The 26755-nt window shown below is 39.0% G+C and overlaps 1 protein-coding gene across 7 annotated transcripts in view; it reads left to right on the plus strand.

The window, feature by feature from the left end:
* Positions 1 to 26755, plus strand: part of phf21ab (PHD finger protein 21Ab) — a 29687-nt gene extending 2932 nt beyond the window's left edge. The window contains exons 2-19 of one of the 7 annotated variants that reach the window (XM_026919951.3): positions 4139 to 4179; positions 4617 to 4715; positions 5760 to 5792; positions 7345 to 7410; positions 10045 to 10212; positions 11068 to 11322; positions 11981 to 12073; positions 13219 to 13512; positions 13750 to 13854; positions 13969 to 14020; positions 14520 to 14599; positions 16071 to 16131; positions 17147 to 17322; positions 17925 to 18080; positions 18507 to 18582; positions 19039 to 19142; positions 21350 to 22037; positions 22165 to 26755. In XM_026919951.3, the coding sequence (XP_026775752.3) occupies positions 4659 to 4715; positions 5760 to 5792; positions 7345 to 7410; positions 10045 to 10212; positions 11068 to 11322; positions 11981 to 12073; positions 13219 to 13512; positions 13750 to 13854; positions 13969 to 14020; positions 14520 to 14599; positions 16071 to 16131; positions 17147 to 17322; positions 17925 to 18080; positions 18507 to 18582; positions 19039 to 19142; positions 21350 to 22012 (2439 nt within the window). In that variant the 5' untranslated portion in view covers positions 4139 to 4179; positions 4617 to 4658 and the 3' untranslated portion in view covers positions 22013 to 22037; positions 22165 to 26755. Of the gene's footprint in view, positions 1 to 4138; positions 4180 to 4616; positions 4716 to 5759; positions 5793 to 7344; positions 7411 to 10044; positions 10213 to 11067; positions 11323 to 11980; positions 12074 to 13218; positions 13513 to 13749; positions 13855 to 13968; positions 14021 to 14519; positions 14600 to 16070; positions 16132 to 16984; positions 17323 to 17924; positions 18081 to 18506; positions 18583 to 19038; positions 19143 to 21349 lie in introns of those variants that run through there. The other 6 variants (XM_053237061.1, XM_053237066.1, XM_053237062.1 and 3 more) reach the window with 6 other exon arrangements.

The raw sequence follows: 26755 nt of genomic DNA on the forward strand, positions 1-26755 counted from the left end.
ACTAAGATATTTATTGTTATTGCCCCTGCACTGTATTATCCTGCACTGTTGTGCACTTTGTCTTGTATGTTTTATGTGTCTTTGCGCTTTGTAACGTTTCACTGTTCGGGAACTCACAGTTAAGGACTTCACTGCAAGAATTATACACTGTATAACTTTTACTTAGAGCTTGATACATTAGGTGAGAGGTTTTTTTTGTTTTTTTGTTTTTAAACCCTAAGATTAGGTCTCTAACAGTTAGGTGGGTTCCACATTTGAATGTTTCCCGCCCAGGTTCATGAAGCCCCATCCCCATCCCCAGGATCTAGGAGGCCTGTAGAGTGCCTATAAAATGACTGACATGAGGCGAATCCGGGACCAGAAGTCTTGTTTCCCAAACGGGTTTCTCAGTGACTTTGTACACTTTTGCTATTGTAATAATCTTTATTGTAGCACGAAAGTAATCGCTGGCTGTGAATCCTACATAGCTAACATAATTTAGACATGAATGGGTAGTTATACACTCACCATCCACTTTATTAGGAACATCTTCATATTCATACAGTTATCTAATCAGCCAATCATGTGGCAGCAGCACAATGCATAAAATCATGCAGATACAGGTCAAGAGCTTAAGTTATTGTTCACATCAAAATGAGGAAAAAATGTGATCTCTGTGTGGTGCCAGATGGGATGGTTTGAGTATTTCAGAAACCGCTGATCTGCTGAGATTTAGAGTCTCTAGAGTTTACACGGAATGGTGTGAAAAACAAAAAACATTGAGCGAGCGACAGTTCTGTGAGTGGAAACCTTGGTTTGAGCTGCCAGGAAGTATATAGTAACTCAAATAATCACTCTTTAACACTATGTTGAGCCTCAGATTCCTGTTGCTGTCTGACAGGAGTGGAACACAATGTGGTCTTCTGTGGCTGTAGCTCATCAACCTCAAAGTTTGATGTGTTATGTGTTCTGAGAAGCTTTTCTGCTCACCACGGTTGTAAAAAGTTCTTATTTGAGTTACTATAGACTTCCTGTCAGCTCAACCCAGTCCGGTCATTTCTCCTCTGGTACCAACAACCATGCCACAGTTAAAATCACAGAGATCACACTTTTTCTTCATTCTGATGTTTGATGTGAACATTGACTGAAGCTCTTGATCCGTATCTGCATGACTTCACGCATTGCGTTGCTGCCACATGATCGGCTGATTAGATATTGTGCAGATGTAAAGGTGTGCCCAATAAAGTGGATGCTGAGTGTATATAGTCAAGTAGAATTTGCATTAAAATGTACCTGCATCACTTTCAGTTGGTTCTAACGCTGCAAAATGTTTTCTTATAGCACCTGAAAAAATTACCCTTATCCCGTTAGGGTACTTAGCATGGTGAAAGTTTCGAACTCAGGAAAAAGCATTTCTTCATTGATTCTGATCTTCTGAGTTGCTCTAGTTGAATAACGTTCTGACCACCTGAGTGGTGATTATCTTTAAAGTCAGCAGGCTACTGTTATAGCTAGTAGTATCGAGTTACCTACCATAATATGTGTCAAGCCTAGCATTTCTTACTGTAGATATATCAAGTGGAAGCAAGCAAGCGAACAAATTTACTAAATCCAGTTAATTAGCGTTCATTTCGTACACGTGTTCATGATCGCCACTTTTTCATGATGTTCTGACGTTAGTTACGTTAGAGATATTTAGTGAAATAAATTAGTTTTGATTCTTTTCACATGCCACAGGCCCCTGTGACTGCCTGATGGCTCAACCTTTTTTGCTTAATAATAATAAAGTGTCTTTTTTTTTTTTGCATATCTTTTTTAAAAGTCATGGGACCATCAGGACGTCCTGGGGCCCTGAGCAACAGCTTATAGCAAGAAACAGCCCTGCGTGTGGTGTACCTCACCTTAAAGTATTATTCTAAAAGCTAATTAAAAGTACAAGAGTGGTCCAACTGTGTGCAATCATTTTAAAGATACACAACCATGTAAAAGATACACACTGATGATCCAGCTATAGGAGCTTTTTTCTAATAGTGTACCTTGGCTTAATATTTTAAACTAAATAAATAAAAAAAAATCTAAATAACCCAAGTCTTAGTACACCGAAGTTGCTTTAAACTGAGTCATTGTGTCTGCAGACATTTTCTCTTCTCAAAATGTCCTGAATGTTCTTTGATGGTGTTGCGCAATTTTCTAACAGCTGCTATCATTATTATTATTATTATTATTATTATTATTAGTGACCAAGTCGGATTCAGTTGTTGCTTGATCGTTGGCATGTTTGTAGCATTTTTTTTATGCCTCTTACCGACTTGTGCGAAACCACATGAGAGAGAGCTTTAGACAGGAAGCTCGTCCATTAGATTATGTGTAGTACTGTACTGTACATGTCTGGGAGAGCAGCCTCTGTTGTATTTTCACTGTGTTTTAATCAATAACCCAGGCTGCATTATTTACGTCGCACAATTAATGAAAAGAGCCCGAGCTGAAGATTAGTACAGCAAAGAACCAGCAACTATAACTACAAATAACGATAAAGCTGTAGCGCAAGTGTTTGTCTGTAAGTGCTGATGTATGAAATTTGTGTGCTGTAGCCCAGTTCAGGTTTAATACTGTATTAAGGGCACGCTTGCCACTTCACTGTTCTCAAGAACTTTATTAAAATGGTGCTGTTGATGAAATATTATTGCAGTAAGTAATCAACTCAAGAATCAGGAACAATCAGAAACACTCGGTTTTAGGAATTAGTGAATTCAGCAACATCCTCCTGCAGTGTCCCAAAACATGAGTTTGTTTTTTTTTTGTTTTTTTTTTTGTTTTTTTTTTGCATTTCTACAAAGAAAATGGGTTTTATTGCACTACAGTAATCAATAAAATAAATGTTAGTAGCATCAGATACAGTGAAATAATAATGCAGTAATTGTAGATCTTTGTAAATTTATGCAAGTTGAGAATACTATGCATTTGTTTGTTATTAATATTTAAAACATTAGTGTGGTAAAAGATCTCATACCACGCAGTTTGTAAGAGAACTTACAGCCTGCAGCAGTCCTCAGGGACGCCCCCATTTTGTCCTGTTCAACCTCCCAATTCTCCTTAAACCAAGCAGTCAATAAGACAGAATACTGGGAAATGTATGTTGGGAGATGGATTAGTCAAGAAAAATGCAGATCATCTGTGTGTTTTTTGAGGACCAGCTTGGAAAACACGTCTATATAAAACTATTCTATATAAAACATTATATAGAATGAAATTTTTGTGGAGAGTAAATTTAATTTACCTCTGTGTAGGTGACTTCTGTTTTTTTTTTTTTTTTCTTTTTTCAATTTTTAATATTTTTTTTTTTTTAATTAATCCTGATGCATATAGTCATGTGTCTTGTGAAAACCCACAAGCGACCTAATTGTTCATTTCAGTTTCAATTTCAGTTTGTTTTAATTATTGTATATATTTGTTGCATTTTGAGACTTCGGACTCGATGTTAGTTTAATATTGTAAACTGAACAATCTCAGTCTGTTGGTAGAACAAATAGTTTTCCTTAGATTTGACACAAGATCAGTGGTCATCAAATCTTTGTGAATATTCAGTTTAGAAAGTCTTTTTTAATTCAATTATTATTATTTATTTTTATTGCAAACATGAAGAAGAGTAGAATAGCCTTTTTTTTTTTTTTTTTTTTCATGAAATTAGGAAATCCTATACGTGTACTTGGTTCTTGACATTACTCACTAAACAAGTGCCCAGTTTGAATAGATCGTGTTTTCATTTTGCTGTGGCAGTGACACGAATGTCAGAACTAGCACTGAATTTACCAACAGTTCACAGTTTTTACGAAACATTTGTCCGGCTGAAATTTTTTTAAAGCCTGTATAAAGCTGCAGTATCAGTAGGTCTGGCATTTGCAGCAATTCAGCAATTAATTCTTGACATTATTATTGAGTTTGACTTTCTTGTGTGTACAAATAAAGGTATTAAGGAGTTACGGTAATAGATTCGTGTGGTTTTTTTTTTTCTTTCTTTTTTCCCTCTGTAGTAGACCTGCTGGTTTACAGGTGCAATAGTAATGAGCTGAGAGTTGAATGCTATGCTGTCCCATAGGCTATGAGTGTGTCTCTTCCTCTGTCTAATTCTGTGTGTGTGTGTGTGTGTGTGTGTATGCAGGGAGTTGGAGAGTGAGTGGACACCAGTCTCATTGCCAGCTGGTGAGTCCTGTAATAGCTTCAGTTATAATTGTTCTTTTGGCTCAGTGCCTCGCACACCAAAATCAATGATACTGAATATCTGTAAGGCTGCCTCTCACTCACACACACACACACACATCATTGCTGTGTGGTAATTGTCATGCCCTTAGCCAAAACAACACACATTTTATAAAAATTTTTTCCTCTGCATATTTACATAGCCATACATATATTATCATTAGTCTATATGTTAAATGTTCTCCTAACCTACGACTGCAGATACTCCAAAACCCCCGGATTAACACACTGTTAACGTTACTGCTTTAATGTCCCATCTAGTCTCCATTAGGCCCTTCATAACCCTGCTTGATAATGAGTGTCAGTTGTTTCCTACGGGACATATTTGATTACATTTGAGTAATCCTCTAAACAAATAACAGTTTCTAAATATTTTACAGGCTGAAAAATTCCTGGGACTGACTTGCTGGCGAACTGGACCAATGATGGAATTACAGACATTACAGGAGGCCCTGAAAGTGGAAATACAAGTCCATCAGGTTGGAAGCTGTTCAGAAAATTCATTTTTTTTCTTGTCTTTTGAATTGAAACAGATCTGAATCTTGCATCTTGTCTCGTCTTGTTTTAAGTAAATTGTAGACGGGTGTTAATGACTGCTTAATGACTCTGAGGCAGTGTGTGGTTTACTGTAGGGAACTGGAGAAACTGATTCTTCCTCACTAGGAGGCAGTTGATGCATATGGTTTCAAATGTGCACGTGTTCTATAAAGTCAGTAAATACTGAAGATGCATGCATGGGTTTAGAAGTGCAAAAAAAAAAACACTTTCTTCTTCCAGCAGTATAATTGGGAGCTGCATGTTCCAGCAAGTAGAGAATGAGTATAGATGCCTTAGCAGGATAAATACAGTAGTTTGGGAACATGGCAGCACTATTGTTAGAGCGGGAACATTGTTGCCAAGTCTTGGGCTCATAGCTTTAAAGGCTCAGTATTTGCATGCTCAAAGCGTACTCAACGAACTCTAGGTTAATGAGACATGGTGCACTCTCACTGCGAGTGAACAGGGATGGAAAACTGCTATAGTACACCCATTTACATTTCAGCAAGAAAGTAACTGATGGATGCTTCATAGCAATTAGTTGGACCTTTTTTTTTTGTATTTAGCTGACTGTGCATAGCCAGCATATGTTGGTGTATAGAGCAGAAGTGTCCCTGTATGACCTGTTCACTGGAAAGACTCAATACTGCCCACATCTGGTGTACAAACCAAAGCTAGTTAAAAATCTCACCAAATATAATATTTGAATGGCAAATATTTTGAAATAAATATTGTTGTTCTATCGGTTTTTATTTATTTTTTTATTTTTTAATTATACCACCGAGAAATATGTATGTAATTACTCTCCTAATGATGCACATAGAATGAGTTAGATGACCATCATGTCATCATGTGTGGTACAGGTGTTTCATGCTGCAGTACCAGGGTTGGCCTGTGTGTGTTGCTAATGCTCTTTTAAAGATTGTATGTGACGCTGACAATTTGACAAAGTTTTTCTTTTCTTTTTTTTTTTTCTTTTTATACAGAAACTGGTTGCACAAATGAAGCAGGACCCACAGGTAAATACATTTAGAAAGCAGTTCATCACTTACACATTACTTAACCAGTCAATTTTAGAAGTTCTGTATAAAAATAGAGCCTTAGCCTTGAAAGCAAACAAATCTGCTTTATCATTTGAGGTCAGCCAGGCAGTACCAAAACCCCGGCGCTTCACACACAGCTGCTCGAAATGCTTCTTGCTTTTGAACGACTGGCAGCAGAAGAACCTGTAATGCCAGTAAACGTGCCCCGTAGCGGGCTAGGTGTTTTTAGGGAGTGTTCAGGGAGCTGGTTATAACAAAGCCTAATAATATTTATATTGTGTTAAGCTACACTGTTTAGAAACCACTCTTGGATACAAAACAGGCTCTGATTGAAAGCTTTTTCAGATAAATTATTTTAGTTTATTTCAAAAAATCGAACTTTAAAGAAATGAGAACAGCTAACGACTTGCCAACCACTCTGTGACAGCTACAAATAAAAGTGGTAAACTATTGCACTGCTTAACGAACATTGACATAAATACCTTCTAATTTTGGCAAGAAAATAATGTAGTTTTTAATATTTTAATATTCTTGAATTTGCATAATTCATTATTGGAAATGTTGAATTGAGTTTGCATGTGATGTTAACCATTTCATGATGATTTCCACAAACAGTAACAGAGATGCACTATATGGCCAAATGTTTGTGGACACCTGACCCTCACACACACATGGGCTTGTTGAACATCCCGTTCCAGATGTAGTCCTCCCTTTGGTGTTTTAATAACCTCCACTCTTCTGGGAAGGCTTTTCGCTAGATTTTGGAGCGTGACTGTGGGGATTTGTGTTCATTCAGCTACAAGAGCATTAGTGAGAACAGGTACTGATGTTGGTGAGGAGGTCTGGGGTTCAGTCAGTGTTCCAGTTCATCCCAAATGTGTTCAGTGGGGTTCAGGTCAGGGCTCTGTGCAGGACACTCGAGTTCTTCCACTCCAACCTTCACACACCATGTCTTCATGGAGCTCGCTTTGTGTACAGGGACACTGTCATGCTGGAACAGGTTTGGGCCTCTTATTTGCAGTGAAGAGAAATTGTCATGTTACAGCAGACAAAGACCTTCTATACAATTGTGTGTTTTTTTTTTTTGGCAACACTTTGGAGAAGGAACACATATGGATGTAGTGGTCAGATGTCCACAAACTTTTGGCCATATAGTGTGAGTTGTGCAGGTCTGTACAGCATATCATACTGCAAATACTAAAATACTGCACCGTTAAATGTTTTTTCTTTACCAGCTGAAACTCAGTGCCACTTTTACCATTAGCTAACTGTCTTTCTCAGTGTATATTGTAGATTGTTCTGATTTTTTTTTTTTTTTTTCCATCTCACCAAATCTTTGTTCCCTTCTTCTGTGATCGCCTGCATTAAATGTCGCAGGGCTTATTCAGCATTCTGCTGAATGAAACTTATTAATCCTGTTCGCAATTCTTTATTGGAACACACAAGGCACGTTGTGTCTCATTAACACTGTAATTAACAACACCACACGTTCTCACATGATTTTTTATTTTTTTTTCTTACCCTCTAGAATGCTGATCTGAAGAAGCAGCTTCATGAACTTCAGGCCAAGATCACTGCTCTGAGTGAGAAACAGGTACAAAGGGCAGTTTCCTTGACTTCACAGATAATATAATGTCTCTTACGAGTGCTCATATAAAAGCGGTATTATTTAGCAGTGGAGTACTCCGACATGGTGTCTGAGGATTTAATCACAGTGTTTTGCAGTAATTAGCAGTGAACATGGGTTTCTGCTTCACATGCTGAGACGTTTGTGAGCTGAATCGGTTATGTAGTAAGAACACTGACCTGTGCTGCATGACAACAATGTCCTTACATGGGCATTTTGTCCTCTACTGCTTATTTTTATATCCTGTACTGTCTGTCTTAAGGACCTTTGACTCAGCTTGTATTGTCAAAGAGAACAGGTTGAGTTATATCATTTAACATCATGAAAAATAAAGGCAAATGGATAAATGTGTATTGTTCTGAGAGTCTGTTGGTGTTTATAGAGAGCTGTTTGCTTTTTCAGAGATGGGGACCTGCTCTGCTTTGTATGTTTTTCTTGCAGTAAATCTGCTCATGGCATTTTAAATCAATAATCAGTGTAGACTAATAAATTCTGTTTCAATACCATCAGTGATTAAAACTCTCAAAGGAACGCTGTTATGTCTAATAAAAAAAAATACATTAATATAAACGAATGCGCCACTTGGAAATGCTCCATGTCTTCCTGTCAGCTAGCTAGCTTGCATTTGTCACAGGTCATTTCAAGTTTCAGTCTGTCATATTTTCCGTAATTGACTTGTTTAACCGTAACCACAACAGTGAAGATTTTGGTCACTAACTTTAGCCAAGTGCAAGCTAGCTAGCTAGCCGGCCCACTAACTGCTGTTAAAGTAGCTGACTTTTGTCACAGGTAGAATTGAGTGAGTTAAAATATCTTGATTTGCTTTGTCTTAGTGGTTTAAGAGCAGCCAAGCATGTTAAAATATGACCTAGCACTCAAAACATAAGTACAAGTACAGTACTATGCAAAAGTCAGTCTTAGGCACCCTATATTTTTTTTAGTACATACTTTGTTATATTTTTTTATTTTATGACTTCTACATTATTGATTCAGTACAAATACATTTTAGATTCCAAACATTAGTTTTCCAGCACAAAATTAAATGTTACAGAAAAATGTTTGTATGTCAGTAAAGAAAGCAGCATATTACATAAGAGACACTTTTCAGACTAAAAAGCATAATGAAGGCTGCTGGATTTTGCTGCAAAAATAAGAAGCAAGTGTCACAAAGTCTCCAGAAGAACTGTGGCTGCTTCTGCAAGATGCTCAGTAACACTTACAGCTCATTTCCTTATAAAACTGCACACATTGTACCTGAGACTACTATTTTTTTTTTTAAGCGAAGGGTCGTCACACCAAATATTGACTTTGTTTCATTTATTACTGTTTACTGCTCTTTATAGTAGTTTTTAAATGTAGAAACATTTAATTTCATTATTTTTGCATGTGCCTAAGACTTTTGAACAGAACTGTAACACTTAGTTATGAACCAGGAAGTGTTATTATTAACACGCGTGTTTTTAGGTTTACCCTGTAGCTTCTGCTGTAGCTGGTAAAGTGTGTGTGTGTGTGTCTGTGTCTGTCTGTCTTTGGCACATGAAAAATGTGTGTCTGTTCTATGAATACAAAATTCAGCCATACCCTGTCATGCTGAAGAAGAAAGGATGGCTTGATTTGTGGTGCTGTCTGTCTAATGAAAGTGAAGTGAATGGGTTCTCTCTCTCTCTCTCTCTCTCTCTCTCTTTTTTTTTTGGTTTCTGCTGAGTTTCCACTTCCTGTTTTCCTGACCTATAATACGTTATATGAACATGCAAATGCCACAGTACTGTCTTTTACCCCACATTAGCATGGCATTGTGAAACCCCCCGTTAGTCATGCTGTGGGGGCTGCAGCACATAATGGCATAATATGCATAGTCTAAGCTTATCTCAATTTTATTAAAACTAGCCTAATAACTAAATGTATATTTTGATTGTAGTATTTTTAGCTAGTCAAAGGATAGGAGGCTGTTTCACCACCTTGTACAAGTTTAACAGTATGTGGGACATGTGACTTGGCCTTACTGCTATATGACTTCATCTCGATAAACTAGTATTTGAAAATATCTCTATTTGATTTTTATCTGTCTTACGATACAGATAAAATCAAATTCTATTTTATCTGTAATTTTATCTCTATTATAACAAAATAGAATTATACGAACAGTCTCTAGATAAATGGTCTTTTTAAAGTGGGAGCGGTTACCCCTTTTATGGTTTAAAAAAAAAATCATCCTGTGAAGGATGTAGAGTGTGTGTGTGTGTGTGTGTGTGTGTGTGTGTGTGTGTGTGCGCGTGCGCTCTTTCGTTTATTCCAGTCTTCTCAGAGGTGCGCTTTTGCTCCAGCAGACTCGGAGGCAGTGGTGTGTGTGAGCTGAATTTCAATGTGCGCATGTCTGTGTTGAGTGACTCTGGCAGCCTTTATTGAATAGGTTCCTCTTAAGGTGTGTAACTGCTTCACACCTGAAGGGTCTTTCACAGTGACTGTCTCTAAGCCAAACATATAATAACACAGTGAATACTGGCCACGTTACGTATTTGGCTAAAATAACAGTGGATGCAGGGGTACTAACATTTGCTCGGTTTTTAGCTATGCATAAGACACTCTCCGTCTCCATTCTAGAAAAAGGTAGTGGAACAGCTGAGGAAGGAGCTGTTGGTGAAGCAGGAGCCGGAGCTGAAGCTGCAGACGGTGCAGGCAGCGGCAGACGGTAAAGCCATGATACTGTCACCCTCCTGTCAGCCTCAACAGCAGCCCACAGGACCTCCTCACAACAAGGCAGCTCCACAGGTAAAGCAGCACCTGCATCCTGCGCTACACACGTTCCTAACCTGGTACTGAAAGTACTAGAACTACAATGGAGCATCAACATTCCTGATTAATATCACTGTTAGGTCAGACTCATTCATGCTAATCATGAGGAAAAAAGAAACAGTCACTTAGAAATGCTTATACCATTCTAAAATCTGATAGGTCAGATGATGTTGATTAGTTTTCTGTAACAGCTATGTCACGGCTCTGGTAATAGTGCCGGCTGCAATACCATTCACAGGTTTATATTAATGTGCTAGTAGTAGCACGTTATCATTTTTATAGTAACAGCTCATATGGTGAAGCTTTCCGTAAGGAAGCGTTTAACATTTAGTGTCAGGAAACAGCGCTTTTGGTCATTTCTGCACCTTTCCTCTTTCAGTTTCTGTTAAAATGACATGCATTTTATTGTCTTTATAACTTCAAGAGAGAGATAAAAAAGACAGGCAGGTGAGTGAGTGTTTATAGCTGCTATAAGGTAAGCAGTAACAGGAACTAACTTATCTTGTAGGCATTCTGTGATGTTAAATGTATCAATAAATGGTTTCATTCATTAATAAGTTAAAAGCTGTAATAGTTTGCAAATCATTGTGGTGTAAGAGGAATAAAATACTTAGTGCTGTTGTAGGAAAATAATCCACTTTTTGTAGGGCCAATACCTGTCATGAGAGATTTTCTTGTAGCATTATGTCATTTCTTACTTATTTAATAAACACAGCTCATGGACTTGGCTTAAATTTCAAGTAGTGCTACTGTCTGACTATCTCTTATCAACTTCTTGTTGATGTGATTCCTCTTCTGGTCCTCCGATTGTTTCTGTACTTTCCACTGTAGAAGACTCTGCAAGTCACGCCGGTCATCACCACGAAGACTCTACCTCTAGTACTGAAAGCTGCTGCCTCCACCATGCCTGCTTCCATGACAACGCCACGCCCCACAGTTGCCATGGTCACTGCCATCAGCAATCCCCCCAGACCTGCCTTGACCCCTGACTCCCGCAATGCACCAGTGAACCTTCAGTTGTCCAGCAAACTGACCAGTCAGGACACCGAGGCCGCATCACGAGTCGTGCCGAAGAACGTTATCGTAGTGAGTGTAAATCGCTGCATCATCTGTTCCTTTCCTCCCTGTGCAAACTCCTTTATAGAGTGAGGCCCTTATTTGCCATATCTCTGAGTAAGAGTGCTAATCTCGCCTCAGACCTTTCATGTCACCTATTTAAATTTATTTTGTAGTAATATTATTAGAATAATAGATAAAAGAAGCAGCAAACTCTTACTCTGAGAATTTAGGCACACCCCTTCCCTACTTTAGCTCATATAAGCAAGCATTCTCAGTTATATTAAGTTCAGGCTAATTCTAGTGTTTTTTATATTTGCTTTGACAGTTTGCATTAAGTCATTATTTAGTTATGAAGTGCGTTCATGTCTTATAGATCGAAAAGGATGTGTATATTTACATGAAAAACTGCGATGACTTCTGTGCTGATGTGCTAGCCTGTGGTGATTGCTTGTATACATCTGTGATTTAAAACCAAAAACAGAAGGGGAAAGATGATTTAAAAAAAAAAAAAAGAAGGAAAGAAAAAGTTTAATTTAAAAAGGCCTAATTTCTGGACATTGGAACTACACATAGTAGTAGTTAAGAGACTTAAAGTCTTTCCTTTCATTGACATTTTCCCCGAACAACAATAAAATAAAATCTGCTCAGCATTTTGGTTGCAAATAAAGCCCTGGTTTTGTCACAGGTGCAGGCCAGCACCACCTCGGCTCAGCCTATCAAAGTTCCCCAGTTTGTCCCTCCTCCTAGACTGACGCCTCGACCCACCTTTCTGCCACAGGTGCGTCTCTGTAAGATCCGCCCACTCCCTTCCCTGTCCCAGCGTGTGCAGTTCAACACTGACGCCACTAGAGGAACTCTAACAACACAGAATAGGTTTAGACTCGGAGGAAGTTCACTGTTGTTAATATTTGAATGTCACACAATGAAGACTTATCAGGACGCTTCAGACTGAACACATGTACTTTAACACTTTAATCAAAACATATGTGTTATTTTTTAATGATGTAATTATACTGTATGTGGTATTTCTTTATAGGTCATAAAGATCCTTCATAAATAAGATCCATAGGTGTAGAATTAGGCATACACGGCTCACTGTAATGACCCTAACTGTCCTGTTTTCTAACCCAGCGCTGGCTGCAGTCATTTGTCAGTTCCATTCACCTTATTGTTTTCTGCAGCTAGTGTGTTTGCCAGTGTGTTGCAGTGTGTCCATCACTGTAAGGATGTCTCTGTTGAAACATTTCTAATGCTTTACTTATCCGCTTGTTTTGCTCTACTGTTTGCACTCTGCCCTTCGCAATGGGTTGATTTTATTTTTTTTCTTTCAGCAAGTTCCATTGTGCTTTGGCTGTCCCTTTGCTTAACATTTGTTTTCTGATGTTAAAAAAAAAAAGGCTTTTGACTTATTAAAGCCTTGCAATGCTAACTGGGGCTCTGTGAGTAAAATATTATAGCTTGGACAGAACTAATTTCACTATCTTTGAAATTCTGATGGCAATTTATGTATAATTTAATGACCAGATAGTGGCTGTAACTCCTCAACCTAATTTATTAATGTTATTTCACTACCAGTGACTTAACCAGTGACCAAAAACGTGTCACGGTGGTTAAAACTCTTGTACTTTTTTGGGCTGTCTGCTTCTGCCAAATAAGAAATTTAACACACTCATTGATCTCACGAAATGATTAGCGCTTGTCTATTAGTGGAGAGGGAGAATTTCTGGTCTTTCTCACTCACTAGTGATAAAGTACTTACCAGAGCCCCTTAGTTGGCCTTACCTGGGACTAACAAGTCAGCATGATGGTTGTTAATGGCATGGGATCCTCTCTGACAGAAATTATACCACTGAAATGCAGAAAGGGGTATGTGTGTGTGTGTGCCACAACCAGCAGTCTAACTCGATCTTCTTTATTTCTTAGGTGCGCCCGAAACCTGCTACTCCCAACAACGTGCCCATCGCCCCTGCTCCTCCCCCCCCCATGATGGCCGCGCCACAGCTGCTCCAGAGACCAGTCATGCTTACTACCAAGTTAACATCAGCGCTACCCACCTCAGCAGGTCCCATCCATCAAGTGCGCATTGTCAACGGCCAGCCCTGCACCATCCCCAAAACCATCTCTTCTACAGGAGCCAGCACAGGCCAAGTGACGGGCATCGTTATCAGTGGCCCGATGCAGACGCTGCAGATCAGCAGCTTAAACGCAGACATAAAGGTGAGAGTAGTGCATTTGTGGCCACATAATGATAGCAGCTTCAAACACTCTATTGGGCAACATTAAACTCTATTTCTTTTTAGCCATCCAGTTTTATGAGACGTTTCTAAGATTCTTTTTAAGTGTTTTTCCACTGATATGTATGTAGCATTGAAAGTGACAGACAAAGCTTTATTAATATTAAGGGTATCATTTAAATTCTATGCATATCTAACTTCTAACATCTCTCTCTGTCAGACTGTGAAATCTCAGGGGGCTTCAGAGCAGGTGCTCACAAGCACCCCTTCTTCAGCGTCTCCTCCTCTTTCTCCACCCAAGGTTAAACGAGAGGAGAATCCACAGGTAACCTGTGAGGTTACATGATAACCTGACTTCTCTGACTTTTACGTATCTGTTAGATTTTGTGCAATACTTATTCGTTTATACCTACTGTTTATGTATGTGTCTTTTCGGTAGAAACTTGCCTTCATGGTGTCTCTTGGGTTGGTCACACATGACCATCTAGAAGGTAAGTCCTACCTACCGGATTTTTCCAGCATGTATTAGTTTTACACTAGAATCTGGGAGTAATTTAATCTTTTACAGGACCTTCTCTGATTGTCTTTCTGTCTAGCTCATGGTCCTCTCTGGGCAGCATTAGTATTACAGGTTGCACTGGGGTAGTTCCATCTTTTATTTTAGTTCTCTCTACATCAGAAGTTTCTGTGTTTTTTCTTCCTCTCCTCAGAAAATTTCAGGTCAGATTATTCAAAATCTTAATGGTGGTCTGATCCTTTGTCTCGCAGAGATCGAAAGCCCATTAGAAGGGGGGAAAAAAAGACAAAGTCTGTCAAAACAAAGAATGCCGTCCCACAGGCTGATTAAATCCGATTTCTGTGAAACGCCACTGCTGTCCAATAGGTGTAATGGATCAACTGGATACTTTCATCAGTACATTGCATTCGGTGAAGTTAACTGTTGCTGAGTCGAACACAAAACTTTTTCTCCAACATGCTTTTCTGTTGCAGAGATTCAGAGCCGAAGGCAGGAACGGAAAAGGAGAACAACAGCCAATCCTGTGTACAGTGGAGCAGTATTTGAGCCAGAGGTATAGAAACTTTTCTCTGGACACATACATACACGTGCTGTATGGACCTAGTAGTAGGTTATCTCCCGATTTGACTAAAACATGATCCAATATCCAACATGAGATGAACAAAACAAACCTGACTGAAGTTCAAGGCAAACCAGATCCAGTTAAAAAAAAAAAAACAGCTTCACAGTAAAGCCATAACGTAATAGAAGCACGAAACAGCACATATCAGCTTTACAGTAACTTGTCTTGTTGCATTTTTCTTTAATATGTAAACTGTAACACTCACTTTAAATAAGAAGTGATGTTAGTGATGTACCAGACTTAAACACAGACATTTATGAAGTCTGTACATTCTTTTAAGAACCAGAGGTAACTAAAAAATCTGATTAGTACTGATCATGCTGTATGACATACAAGTGTTGCATCATTCAATATATAAGCCTGTCACATTCTAGTATGCACATACAGTATAGTGGCAAATGTTTAAAGATGTCTGATCATCACACTCATATTTGCTTGTTGAGCATCCCTTTCCAGATTTAGTCTCCCTTTCTGTTATAATATCCTCCACTCTTCTGAGAAGGCTTTCCACTAGATGTTGGAGCGTGGCTGTGGGGATTTGTGTTCATTCAGCTACAAGAGCATTAGTGAGATCAGGCACTGATGTTGGGTGAGGAGGTCTGGGGTGCAGTCAGTGTTCCAGTTCATCCCAAAGGTGTTCAGTGGGGTTGAGGTCAGGGCTCTGTGCAGGACACTCGAGTTCTTCCACTCCAACCTTCACACACCATGTCTTCATGGAGCTCGCTTTGTGCACAGGGGCATTGTTTGGGCCTCTTAGTTCCAATGAAATTTGTAATGCTACAGCACACAAACACATCCTGTACAGTTGTGTGCCTCCAGCATTGTGGCAACAATTTGGGGAAGAACCACATATGGGTGTGATGGTCAGGTGTCCACAAACGATTGGCCATGTAGTGTATCTTCTGTTATTACACTGAGTTACCAGAGGAGGGAGACTGGTGCATGTAAAACAGGGATAACCTAATACAAAATACATTGTTTGGGTTGAACAAATAGTATGTTCTAAAGGGGTACAAACAGATCCTACGACAGGCTCGTGCTATTGTGTGTGTGTGTGTGTGCATGTATATGTATGTGTGTATATATATACACACACACATACATACATACACACATGCACACACTCCTGTTTATGTGCTACAAATGCATAATGTATCACCATTGCGTCGTTTGTTCTGTCTGGCAGATATCTGTAGATCTTTAAGTTCATTAATATTTCAGTGCATTAACACCCAAATGTTATTTTCCAAGGAATTTGACCTTCCTAATATACACACCCAGATGCATCCTGTATTTTGATCAGTCTGGATATTCATCAGACTTACTTCTGATGAAAAGAGCTTTTTTGTGGCCTCATAAACATGTACTCTAATTACTCAATTTGTGTTATCGCACCTCCTAGAGGAAAAAGAGTGCCGTCACCTATCTCAACACTCCCCTCCATCAAGGAACGAGGAAGAGAGGTCAGTAACTGCTCACTGCCTCACTTTTAGCTCTGAATAACTTTATCTGATACAGCTGTTTGTTGTCTTCATGCTTACAGTGAGTGTTATATCATTGGTTGTCTGCCACTCCTGCTTTTGCATGCTTCCTAACAAAGTTTTAGTGTGTTGACAGCTCAAAATTAATGACCTCTATAAGTCTATGAATTCTCTTGCTGTTGCTCTTTCTAGCTGTATCCTCTTTCCCAAGCTTGCAAACCCTATCTGCTTTATTTCTTTTATTTATTTTCAATTAGCCCACCACCAGACCTGAATAGAAACTGGCTAACTTGGTAAAATCACATTTTCCATGAAGATAAGCGCTAACATTGATTATGCATTTGCCTCATATTTATCTGCAAGTCAAACCACTTAGTTATTGTGGAAGGAACCATTAGGATTTTTGCTTGAAGTTCTGGAAGAAGTGGAAGTCACAAGATGGAAAGAAAAACCTGCATTTCATTTCTCCTCATCTTTGGAGCAAACAATAAAATTTATTCATTGGATAGAGCTGCGTGATTTGATTCTTATCAATTCTGACAGTGTTATCTGAGTTCTGAAAGGAGTGAACGGTCCTTCTGTGTGTGTCTGGGCTCTTTTTGTGTGCCACTCTCTTTGTCTTCCTCCCTTCTTCTTTCTGACTTTTATCCATCTCTCTCTCTCTCTCTCACTCTCTCTGTCTCTCTCTCTCTCTCTCTCTCTCTCTCTGTCTCTGTCTCCAATCTAACCCCCTGCATGCAGTTCTTGTCTGGTGCACTAATTGCTTTCTGGACCTCCTTTCCTTTTTTCCTCCCTTCCTTCTCTGCTTTCTTTAATTCCTCCATTTTCATGCTAGCCAACGAGGACCCCCTTTCAAAGGTATGTTGTGACCAATGTATCATCTGTTTTATTTCACCTTTGTTTTTGTTTTTTTTTTGTTCCCCCCTCCTCCTCCTCCATCTTTTTCTGTTCTTTTTTTTTTTTTTTTCCTTTTCTCGTCTGTCTCATTTTCGCTCAGGTCGCCCACCCAAATACAGCAGCAGTGCATCAGGGCCAGAGCTGGGCTGCCACCCCCTGCTCTCCCCATCCAGCAGTCACCCCGCTTCCCCAGCCGCCGAGCGGCCTGAACTCGGGGGCTTCCCCCTCCCCGTCCATCCCCACTCTCTCCCTCAGCCCAGCCCCAGCTCCGGGGATGTAAGTAACCACAGAGGTTACCCCACTTTTCACTCTGCTCTAGAGTACAGTAGTGTATACCACAGGCTGCCCCTACCGCACTTTTACACCTGCCCTGTTCATATTGTACTGTAGTGGAGTGGTGTGCTGAGGAACATCCTCCTCCTGTTCCCCTCTTGGAAATACAAAAACAGATTGTCCTCCATGCACATTCTTATTCACGTGTTTTTGTTATTTCATCGGAAATAAGATAGCAGCCTTACACTGAAAATAGTCTTGATGTTTAATCTCTTTAATGGTCAAAATATAATGATCACTTCTAAAGTGATTCACAAGGTTTGTTTTCCCAGCTACTTTATCTGTTCCCTTTGCCTTCTGTCAGCTTTAAGTCTCTTATACACCTATTAATAGGATCATTTCAGACAGATACTACACATATTTGATCTGAATTTATTCAGAGATTATAATAAATCTGCATTTACTTTAAATAGTGGATTATACTATAGTTTTACAAGTCAGCAAGCTAGTAGTCCGCACTTTCCCTCCCCGCCCTGCCCTCTCCCCATTTGATTGGTCCGGCACAGAGCGGTGGTGGTACTGACCCGTGCCGTTCTTCCTGACAGGGAGACATCCATGAGGATTTCTGCACTGTGTGCAGACGTAGTGGCCAGTTGCTCATGTGCGACACGTGCTCACGCGTCTACCACCTCGACTGCCTGGACCCGCCCCTCAAAAATATTCCTAAAGGCATGTGGATCTGTCCCAAATGTAAAGACCAGGTAAACTACATCACTCTGCCACGAAAATCCCCAAACTCGTTAATCAGCCTGCATTGAATCCTGCTAACCTGACCTCAGCTTATCAGGCTTTTCAGACACATAAATACAGTAATACATATTGTGTTTGACCTAAGACCAGGCCTCTCTCTTATTAGTATCAATTATACATCCCCTAACCCACACCAAAAAAAAAAAAAATAAGGCTGCTTATAAGTATTTGTAACTTTCCATGTGGTCTTATATCAATTGTCCTTTTATTTCACTCATCATGTAAATGGAAGCTGGCATCCAGCACACTCCCATTGAACTCCTTTCTTTGTTCATCACTACACCATTAGCAGTTGATCACTGGGGAAAGGGGGTTATTCTGGTGTCCCAAAGTTTTCCTCAATACTGTGCCAGTGCTAACATCACATTTTTTTTCAGATACTGAAAAAAGAGGAGGCCATTCCGTGGCCCGGGACCCTGGCGATTGTACATTCCTACATTGCATATAAAGAAGGTAAAACAGCTTTATATTGATAGTGTTAAGTGTTAAGATTCAGGATGTAGTGAAGCACAGCCACATCTTTAGTGAGCAGAGTTTACTGTAGGAACATTTTAGTCCAGATCCTTTCTGTGACTGCTAAATTTTATGTGGTTTGCTTAATAGAGAAGAGTGGAGTACTACAGTTGGACAATGTATTTGCAAGGATTTATTTTTGTTTATGTTGTCATTTGGAATTACGGACATGTTAATGTAACGATCCTCTGGGTTTCTGTCTCAGATATCTATTTAAACTTTTTAAAGTCACCTTTTGGGATGAATAGATGAGCTGTTTGTGTGTTCGTGCATCTTGTTTTAAATTTGTGTAATTAACCGTTTAAATGAAATAGCAGTTGCTGTTTTAGAGCTAAGCTTTTAGAAACAAGTTAGAAATCGTGCATATAATAACCTCTGTTCGTTTGCGCTCAACAGCGAAAGAAGAAGAAAAGCAGAAACTGATGAAGTGGAGTACTGAGCTCAAACTACAGCGAGAGCAACTGGAACAAAGAGTCAAGCAGCTCAGTAACTCTATAACGGTAAGTATCCATAAACGGTGGACAGCTTGATTAATTGTCACCAGGCACAGGCCTATTTAGAAGGCGAGGCAGGATTTCTTTCATGGATGCTGACATTGGGCCTCGTTTATCAAGCGGAATATGAATGGATTTATGCATAAATCATTCGCATGAGCGTTTACACACAAAAAAAAAATTGGCATTCATGAAAATCCTGTAAATTCAGAAAAACGTTCGTATCCTACTCATGCTCCTGAGTGGGTGTAAATTTACACATAAGTTAACTAATTTACACGAAGTAATGTAAACCTCGATTGATCGGCTTCGAATCTTATAATCTGTGTTGATTTAGTGCATTTTTATATACAGATTACGCTGTCAAGTTCAAGTTGCTTATTTATTTCAATTACACACACAAATTTATTTTCTTAAGACCCATCATTTCTAAAAGGTCTAAATTTCATTAAGAAAACGTTACATATATATTAAAAATGACAGCGAGTCAACCCAAATGTATTTTAAGACTAATAAAGATAATTGTTCAATGAAGATGAAATGCTGCTGTATAAAATGAGGGTGGGCTGATCTGTGGAGATGGTAGCAGTAAGCCGAGGCAGTGCGAAAGGCAGAATTTTATTACTGGAAGAGTTAGTGCATGATGAAATCTGGCTTATAAGTCACTTCCGTCTGCCATGGCATCTGGTCGATTTTAAAAAGCTTCGTCATGGTTTGGCCTCCCCCACTAGCAGAGAAACCCTCCATTAGCAGTAATACTTTTTTACTCTGTTTTTATATCAAACCATTTTCTTTTGACCTTGCTTATATTGCGCTGGATGGATGACACTGAATTCACCTCTGTAATTTCTCTCCTTATTTTGGTGTTTTCAGGTGCTGTGACTCCGATAGATACACTGCTAAATAATATTTTTATTCTCGTAGACATGAGTCACAAGTACTTCCGCTTCTGGCTCAGAGAACTTCTTTAGTAACCATTTTGCACTTTCTGCTCTGTGAACTTTGCCATTTTATGGAATTTTATGGGCATCCTCAAACCCAAATCAGCTGTAGCGTACACACGCCTGGTAATTTACGGGTGATTGCCATTTATCAACATTCACACATGAATAAGGATAAAAGTTTTTTAAATCCAGAATAAATTTTTAGTTCACTTTGGCTTACGCAAACATTTACTCAACGAATGAGGCCCAATGTGGGAACAGTACCTTTCAGTTAACATGGCGTTCTCAACATTAATGGAAATGTGATTAATACAAGTTTTGGATGTCTGTTTTTGTGCTATGGGTTTAATTTAACTACAACTGAATGGCCAAATCTAAAGTCTAAATCTTTTAATGCAAAGATACATAATTCAGAAAAGCCTTGAATAAAAACATTTTATTTTACAGTTTTGAAATAAGTGCATCTCTCTATAGCAGTGCAGAGCAGAATTATATTATAATGTCAGCATGTAAACACAAAACCGCAAGATTCTTGGCTGCTAAAAGATTGAGGCATCATTATCTAATTTATGTATCAAGTTGAACCACTGTGAAACAGCAGGAAAGATGGAAAGCTTACTTGCATTATTCTGAAAAGATAAAAGAGTATGTTCTAGCAACACATAGCAACTCCTTTTCTAGCAGATTCCAAATGTCCTTGTGAGCCTAAGCAACTGTCCAATCTGCCCTTCTTCCAGTTAGTTTTGAACAACAAAGCCAATGCCTGTGCACACAACAGTCAAAACACATGGGGGTGGGGACAGCCGAAATTGGGCCAGCTGTGATTACAGGCAGTTCACTTAAAATGTGACATGATAGTAGTACACTAAACAAAAAAGCACATTTTCTGTTTTTTTTCTGGTTGTTGTAGTAGGTGTTATTACCGTACAAACACTTTTCTCTGGAACTACAGGCTAATCTGTCATAACAGGATCATGTTTTTGAACACTGGTTGAAATACAACCATCTTTTCTGTGAGATGTGACTAAAAATGCTCTCTGTTCTAGCTATCTTAGGGTTAAATGGATTTTTTTAAATACAGCAATTGAATTAGTAATGTAAATGATTTATGTTTCCATCATGTTATAGCACTGATGCTCTGTTTCACTTGCCATTCACATAAGCCAAAGGTGTCTCTCTGTCCACTCCTGTGCACATCTGTACAGTTTAACCCCTCTTTATTAACAAATTCAGAACTAACACCATATGCTTCTCTCTTTAATGTCTAAGAAATGCATGGAGACCAAGAACAGCATCCTGGCACGGCAGAAGGAAATGCAGTCCTCGCTTGAGAAAGTGAAACACCTGGTGCGCCTCATCCACAGCTTTAACCTTTCTCAGACTGTAGAGGTTGGCGCAAACCAGGAGGACAACCCTGAGGACAAGACTGATGGCTGCCCAGAGCCCAAGGGTACAGTACATTCATGTGCCAAGCCCTCAGGGTCTGAGCAGAACTCTGCCCAAGTTGGTGCGCAGGTCCCTGCTGCTGGCACGGTGCCCAAGGTGCAAGCTGAGCCTGAGGTGGGCGAGATGGCCGACTCAGCCGCCGCTGTCACTCCAGAGGCAGAGCCGAAAGAATCAGGAGTCACACAGGCCAGTAACACAGCGGTCAGCGACGACATGGACACAGTGAAGACTGTGAAGCCAATGGAGGTTACAGAGGTCAAAGAGAATGGCGGGACGGACTCTCAGAGCCCTGGAGAGGTGGGAGAGAGTCCTGTGACCATAACAAACTCTGAAAATACAACTCCCAATGCCAGCAACAGCGAAGAGGCAGTCAAGATGGACGTAGAGGACCTGGACCACAGCAAGAACACCAACAATGGAAAAATCTTAGAACCCTCGCAACAGCTTTTGCCAGTGGCACTCAACAGCGTGGACATCTCCAAATGAGTCTTATCCCAGTCGACTCAACTAAGTATACCTCTCCTTCTCCCAAACATTTAAAAACAACTTTTATTGCATCCAGCACCGGTGCACCAAGTTGCCAATCTATATATTATACATATATATGTGCATTTTAATTTTTTTTTTTTTTTTTCCAGTGTAAGGTGAGACTGTCAACAGTGCTTCTACATCCAAGGTGAATTAGTCATGAATATGCCCAACGAAGATTGTAGAAAGGTGCTTATAACACAGTGTCATACCAATTAGTGGACTGTTTTAAAAAATAAATGAAAACAAGACCGAATTAAATTAATAATGAAGGAGGAGGATAATTGAATATATCTCATCACACCAGTGTGTGCCTGCAACAGTTGCCCTTGAAACTCATGGGGATTGTTTAAGTTGTCTTAGTTTCCTTTTCTCTGGGAAGAGGGTGGCAGGTCACACATGTCCAAAGACTGCATGCTCTGTCCACCCTCGTCGTGTCCCCCAGCCAGGTCTGAGAGGACCCTTCCTAAACCAAAAGCTTCTTGTTCTGAGCTGGACAAGTTGCATCAGTATTCGCCAGCGGCAGGAAGCGCCGAGGCTTCTGAAGTCACAGGCATTTGTTAGACTGAATCAGAACTATCAAATGCCGATCTCTCCATCCTGTTTTCATTTCATACGAGCTGTAGAACGTGAATGATATGGCTAAAAAGAAGACCCATATCGAGTCCGCCTCAGACTAAACATCAGAAGAGAATAACGTGTAGTTGGTGTGACGAAACGCAACTGCATCTCTTGGTAGCAGCATCTGACAAGTACGAAAAAGATGCTGCTCTTCTGTAGTGAGTCTTTACTGTACCCGTGTGTGACACATTGCAGGCTTACTGTGTTGAGGGGGAAAAAAAGGTGTCCATGTCTGAGGAGTATTTTGTCTTTTTGTTAATAGCAAAATGTATTCAGGTCTTCCTAGTCTTCACACAAAAATAAGTGCTTTTCTGTTTCTTAAAACAGTAATTTGCTATCAGAGGTGTTAAAATGGCATTGTTTATGCAAGGAGCTCTTTGTTGCAAGCAGAAGGGCATTGCATAATGAGTGTTTTATTTTTTATTATTCTAAACTGCCAAATTTTTTTTTTCCTACATCCAGAATATAGATGTTAGCATATTTTAAGTCTAGTCTAGAAAACAGCAAATACGTTAACACTCCTTTCTTCCTTCCCCTGAATCGTCCTGTATGGTAAACATACATAAACAACAATAATGCTTCACAATTTGCTGTCTTAAACTTGAGGGTTTGATGTTTGAGCCAAATTTAGTAATAAGACAAAGACAGAAAACCCTGGATTTAAAGCACAAGCTTTATTTAAAATAACTAAAGCAAACGCCCTGACTTCTTGAAAGACTTCAAGTAAAGCAAAGCTTAGGAAAGTGAGTTTTGCCCATTTGTTAATTACCTTTATGCTTGCCAACATATTTTTGTTCCAAGGATGTGTAATGAAGCTGTGCTGCTTATTCACCCGCAAGTGGAGGCATCTTCTGTCAAACTTTGTACCAGTTCATTTTGAGCCTTTCTTTCCACCTTCCCTAAGACCAAAACATCAGATGCACGTTTGCCCAGTTACCTCTTCTACATTGACTCCTACCCTTTTTTTTTTCCTTTTTTTTTTCCTTTTTTTTTTTTTTTTTGCATTCATTTGTACATTGCACTGGGGTAAATCATGTCTTAATGGTACTGCACAGCTGGCACCTCGAACATGTTTACATCGCCTCTTTCCAAATTGACATATCTTCATCTGTACTATGTTGACAGATCATTAGTCTATTACTGAACAATAAATATCAAACTTTATTCATTATACCATGTAAATTATATTGCACAATTACTGCTGTTTGCAGGGCAAAACAGGCCTCGTGATTTCAGACTGTTTCATTAAGATGTAACCAAACTAACCTAGTGTACTTTGTATTAGGAGGTGGACAGACAAAAAATTTGTCCAGTCAGAGTCATTGCTTTCGTTGGAAGCATGCTGCAGTTCCTTTTGCATGAATGTGAAACGCGAATCAGCTCTCGGCATTCCTTTATACTTCTGTTACTGAGCTCGGACTAGCAAGCAGGATGATAACTCTTCATATCTTGGCTGTTATTATTATAATCTAAAATCAAATAATCTGAAAGGACATTTTATGGCCTTCTGAAACCCTTCACTGTCTAGTGCATCATGAGGGTGAGAGGGTTTTTACTTAAAACACCTCCATTCCTTCCTGTACAGGTGCCCTAGAGTGCCTTTATTACATTATCTCCCAATATAGTTCCTGTCCTGCGTTAGTTATATTACCACAGCTCTGTCATTCACTCTCTCAGACCCTTGCGTGTTGCGTCCTTAAAGTAGAAGCACAGCCACAAGTTGTGATTTTATTGGGCAAAAGTAAAATTGGGTGTACTAATGGTGGTGTTAATTGTGTGATTGTCTGGTTTTCTCTGGCTGTCTGTGGTTGATGTAGATGTTTCACACACTCCCTTTTAAAATGGAAGCTTAAAGAGCTTAATGTTCAGGTTAAGGAGTTGCCTTAATAGGTGTTTTTAAGTTTTGTGAAACACCCATAACAAAAGTGTATTTATCATAGTAATTGCACAAGTTTAAAAAAAAATGTCTGTAAAGAAACCAAGATTCTTCTATTGTGGCAAAATTAGTCCTGTTTAGTGCTCAAGTCTGACTTGTTGAGTATGATCATTTTTATTGGCATAAGCAATTTTAAGCAGGGGTAAAAAAAAACAAAAAAAAAAAACAAATAAGACAGACGTGAGTAGGGATCATTTTTTAATTCTATTGTTTATGCACTTTCAGCAGTGATACCATTAGTATTAAAGGTACACCAAGGAATATTTTTAGTCATTTGGCTTAGTATACCATCAGAGTAGGACGTAACCTCCCAAGCCGTTCACTTATCACCTTGTACTAGTCCATACATTCTGCTGTAATGTAGTAGAGCCTCTTCGCTGAGGTTTAGTGAGTATGTTTCTGTTCACTAGCTGGGACTGTTTAAATATTATCTTCTTATTAACAACTTAATACACCTAATTCTTTTTCTATCACAGAAGTAAATGACGTTTATCAGGTAATCAAACTTCAGCCTAGGCTTAGGCAGCTTAGGAACGATCAAAGAACATCTGCAAGCTGACTGCATTGACTTAACAAAACCACCGAAAACACCACATGACCAATCAGTTCAATAGCAAACGCCACTTTCTTATGCAAGTTTTTTTTTTTTAAATAGAAATGTTTTGAATATGCATTTAGCTTCGAGTTTAATTTGTAGGATTTTTATGCAGAACTATTTTGTTACTTTCCATTGAACATTGCTGGCAGCGAGATTTTAAAACAAACAAAAAAAAAGTACATGCATGCTGTGCGTCTATAAAAAGAAGTTTTTATTGATGAACAAATACACTTTCGTTGTGGCATTTCTGGTATCTCTGGCACATGGTTAAGTAAATAATCAGTCAAACACTGTATCGGTTACATGCAGGAATAATCAGAATGCCACCAACCTTGTCGCTTGTACTAATGTAGAGTATTTCATCTCATGGTTAATGGACCATTTGTTTTTAATTCAGTCCTGTCTTTCGTATGTGTACCATGCTGAATTATAGATAGTTTAGATTTTTGGGAGTGATGGGTGACCGAAGAAAATGTCTTACTGGCGTAAAGTTGTGGTGTAAGAGCCCCGCGTTCACGTTCTATAGTCAGAATACCCAAAGAGACTGCAAATGTGCATTTTGCTATGAGGAAGCCTTTTATGATTTAAATACATATCACTGTCGATTTCTCTTATGGCTAACAGCTTACAGCATTATGTTGAACCTTCATTTTTGCAGACTTTTGGGTTTGTTTGTTTTTTTTTAAATAGTCATTCTTCAGTGCACTGTAATTTGGGGTTTACAATATTGGAGAAGTGAGAGAATGGGGACTACATTTATGCATATATGGGAACACTGATTACAGATTCATTCCAGATGTACATCTCATTAACCTGCTACTTTTTAGCTCATCCATATTCACACATGTGCATTATAATTCCCTCTGACATGTTAGTTTTAAGTTGTTGGGTTTTTTTTTTTCTTCTTTTCTTTATACTCAGTCATGATCGTGGCCTTCTAGTATTGTTGATGCATTTCATTATACAGTAACTTCCCTGGTATTGTACATCTCCTGTCTATGTGTGTGTGTGTGTGTGTGTGTGTGTGTCTGTGTGTGTGTGTGTGTGTGTCTTTTACCTCATCCGCAGTCAACTCTTAAATTGGAGTACTTTTGTTTACGCGTGCAAAAAAAAAAAAGAAGAAAAAAGGAAAAAAAAAAAATCTTCCACTAAAGAAACACAAGATGCATTGTAGCGATTTGAGTAATTACAAAACGTTCACCTGGTGTGCTGAACTATGTGTAAATTGTTTATTACACAATATAAATATTTGTAAAATTGTTTGTATTTTTCATAATGGTTTTAAAAAGGAGTGTGTTTATTTTTATGAATTCTTTCTGTTACAGAACTCTTGCTTTGTCTTTTTCGCCTGACATTGTGAGTGAATTGGTTGGTTCTCTTACCTCTCTCATGTATTTGAGCCTGTGCTGATTTGTTTGTATGCAGTGTTTAGAAATACTGTAGGGAACGTGAGACAAAATTGATATTAGGAGCAATTGATCAATTTGTATTTATTTATTTTATCATTTTGTTAATAAATTTACCAAGAAACTTGGTCTGCTACATA

This window comes from Pangasianodon hypophthalmus, chromosome 9 (assembly GCF_027358585.1).
Source record: "Pangasianodon hypophthalmus isolate fPanHyp1 chromosome 9, fPanHyp1.pri, whole genome shotgun sequence".
NCBI lineage: Eukaryota > Metazoa > Chordata > Actinopteri > Siluriformes > Pangasiidae > Pangasianodon > Pangasianodon hypophthalmus.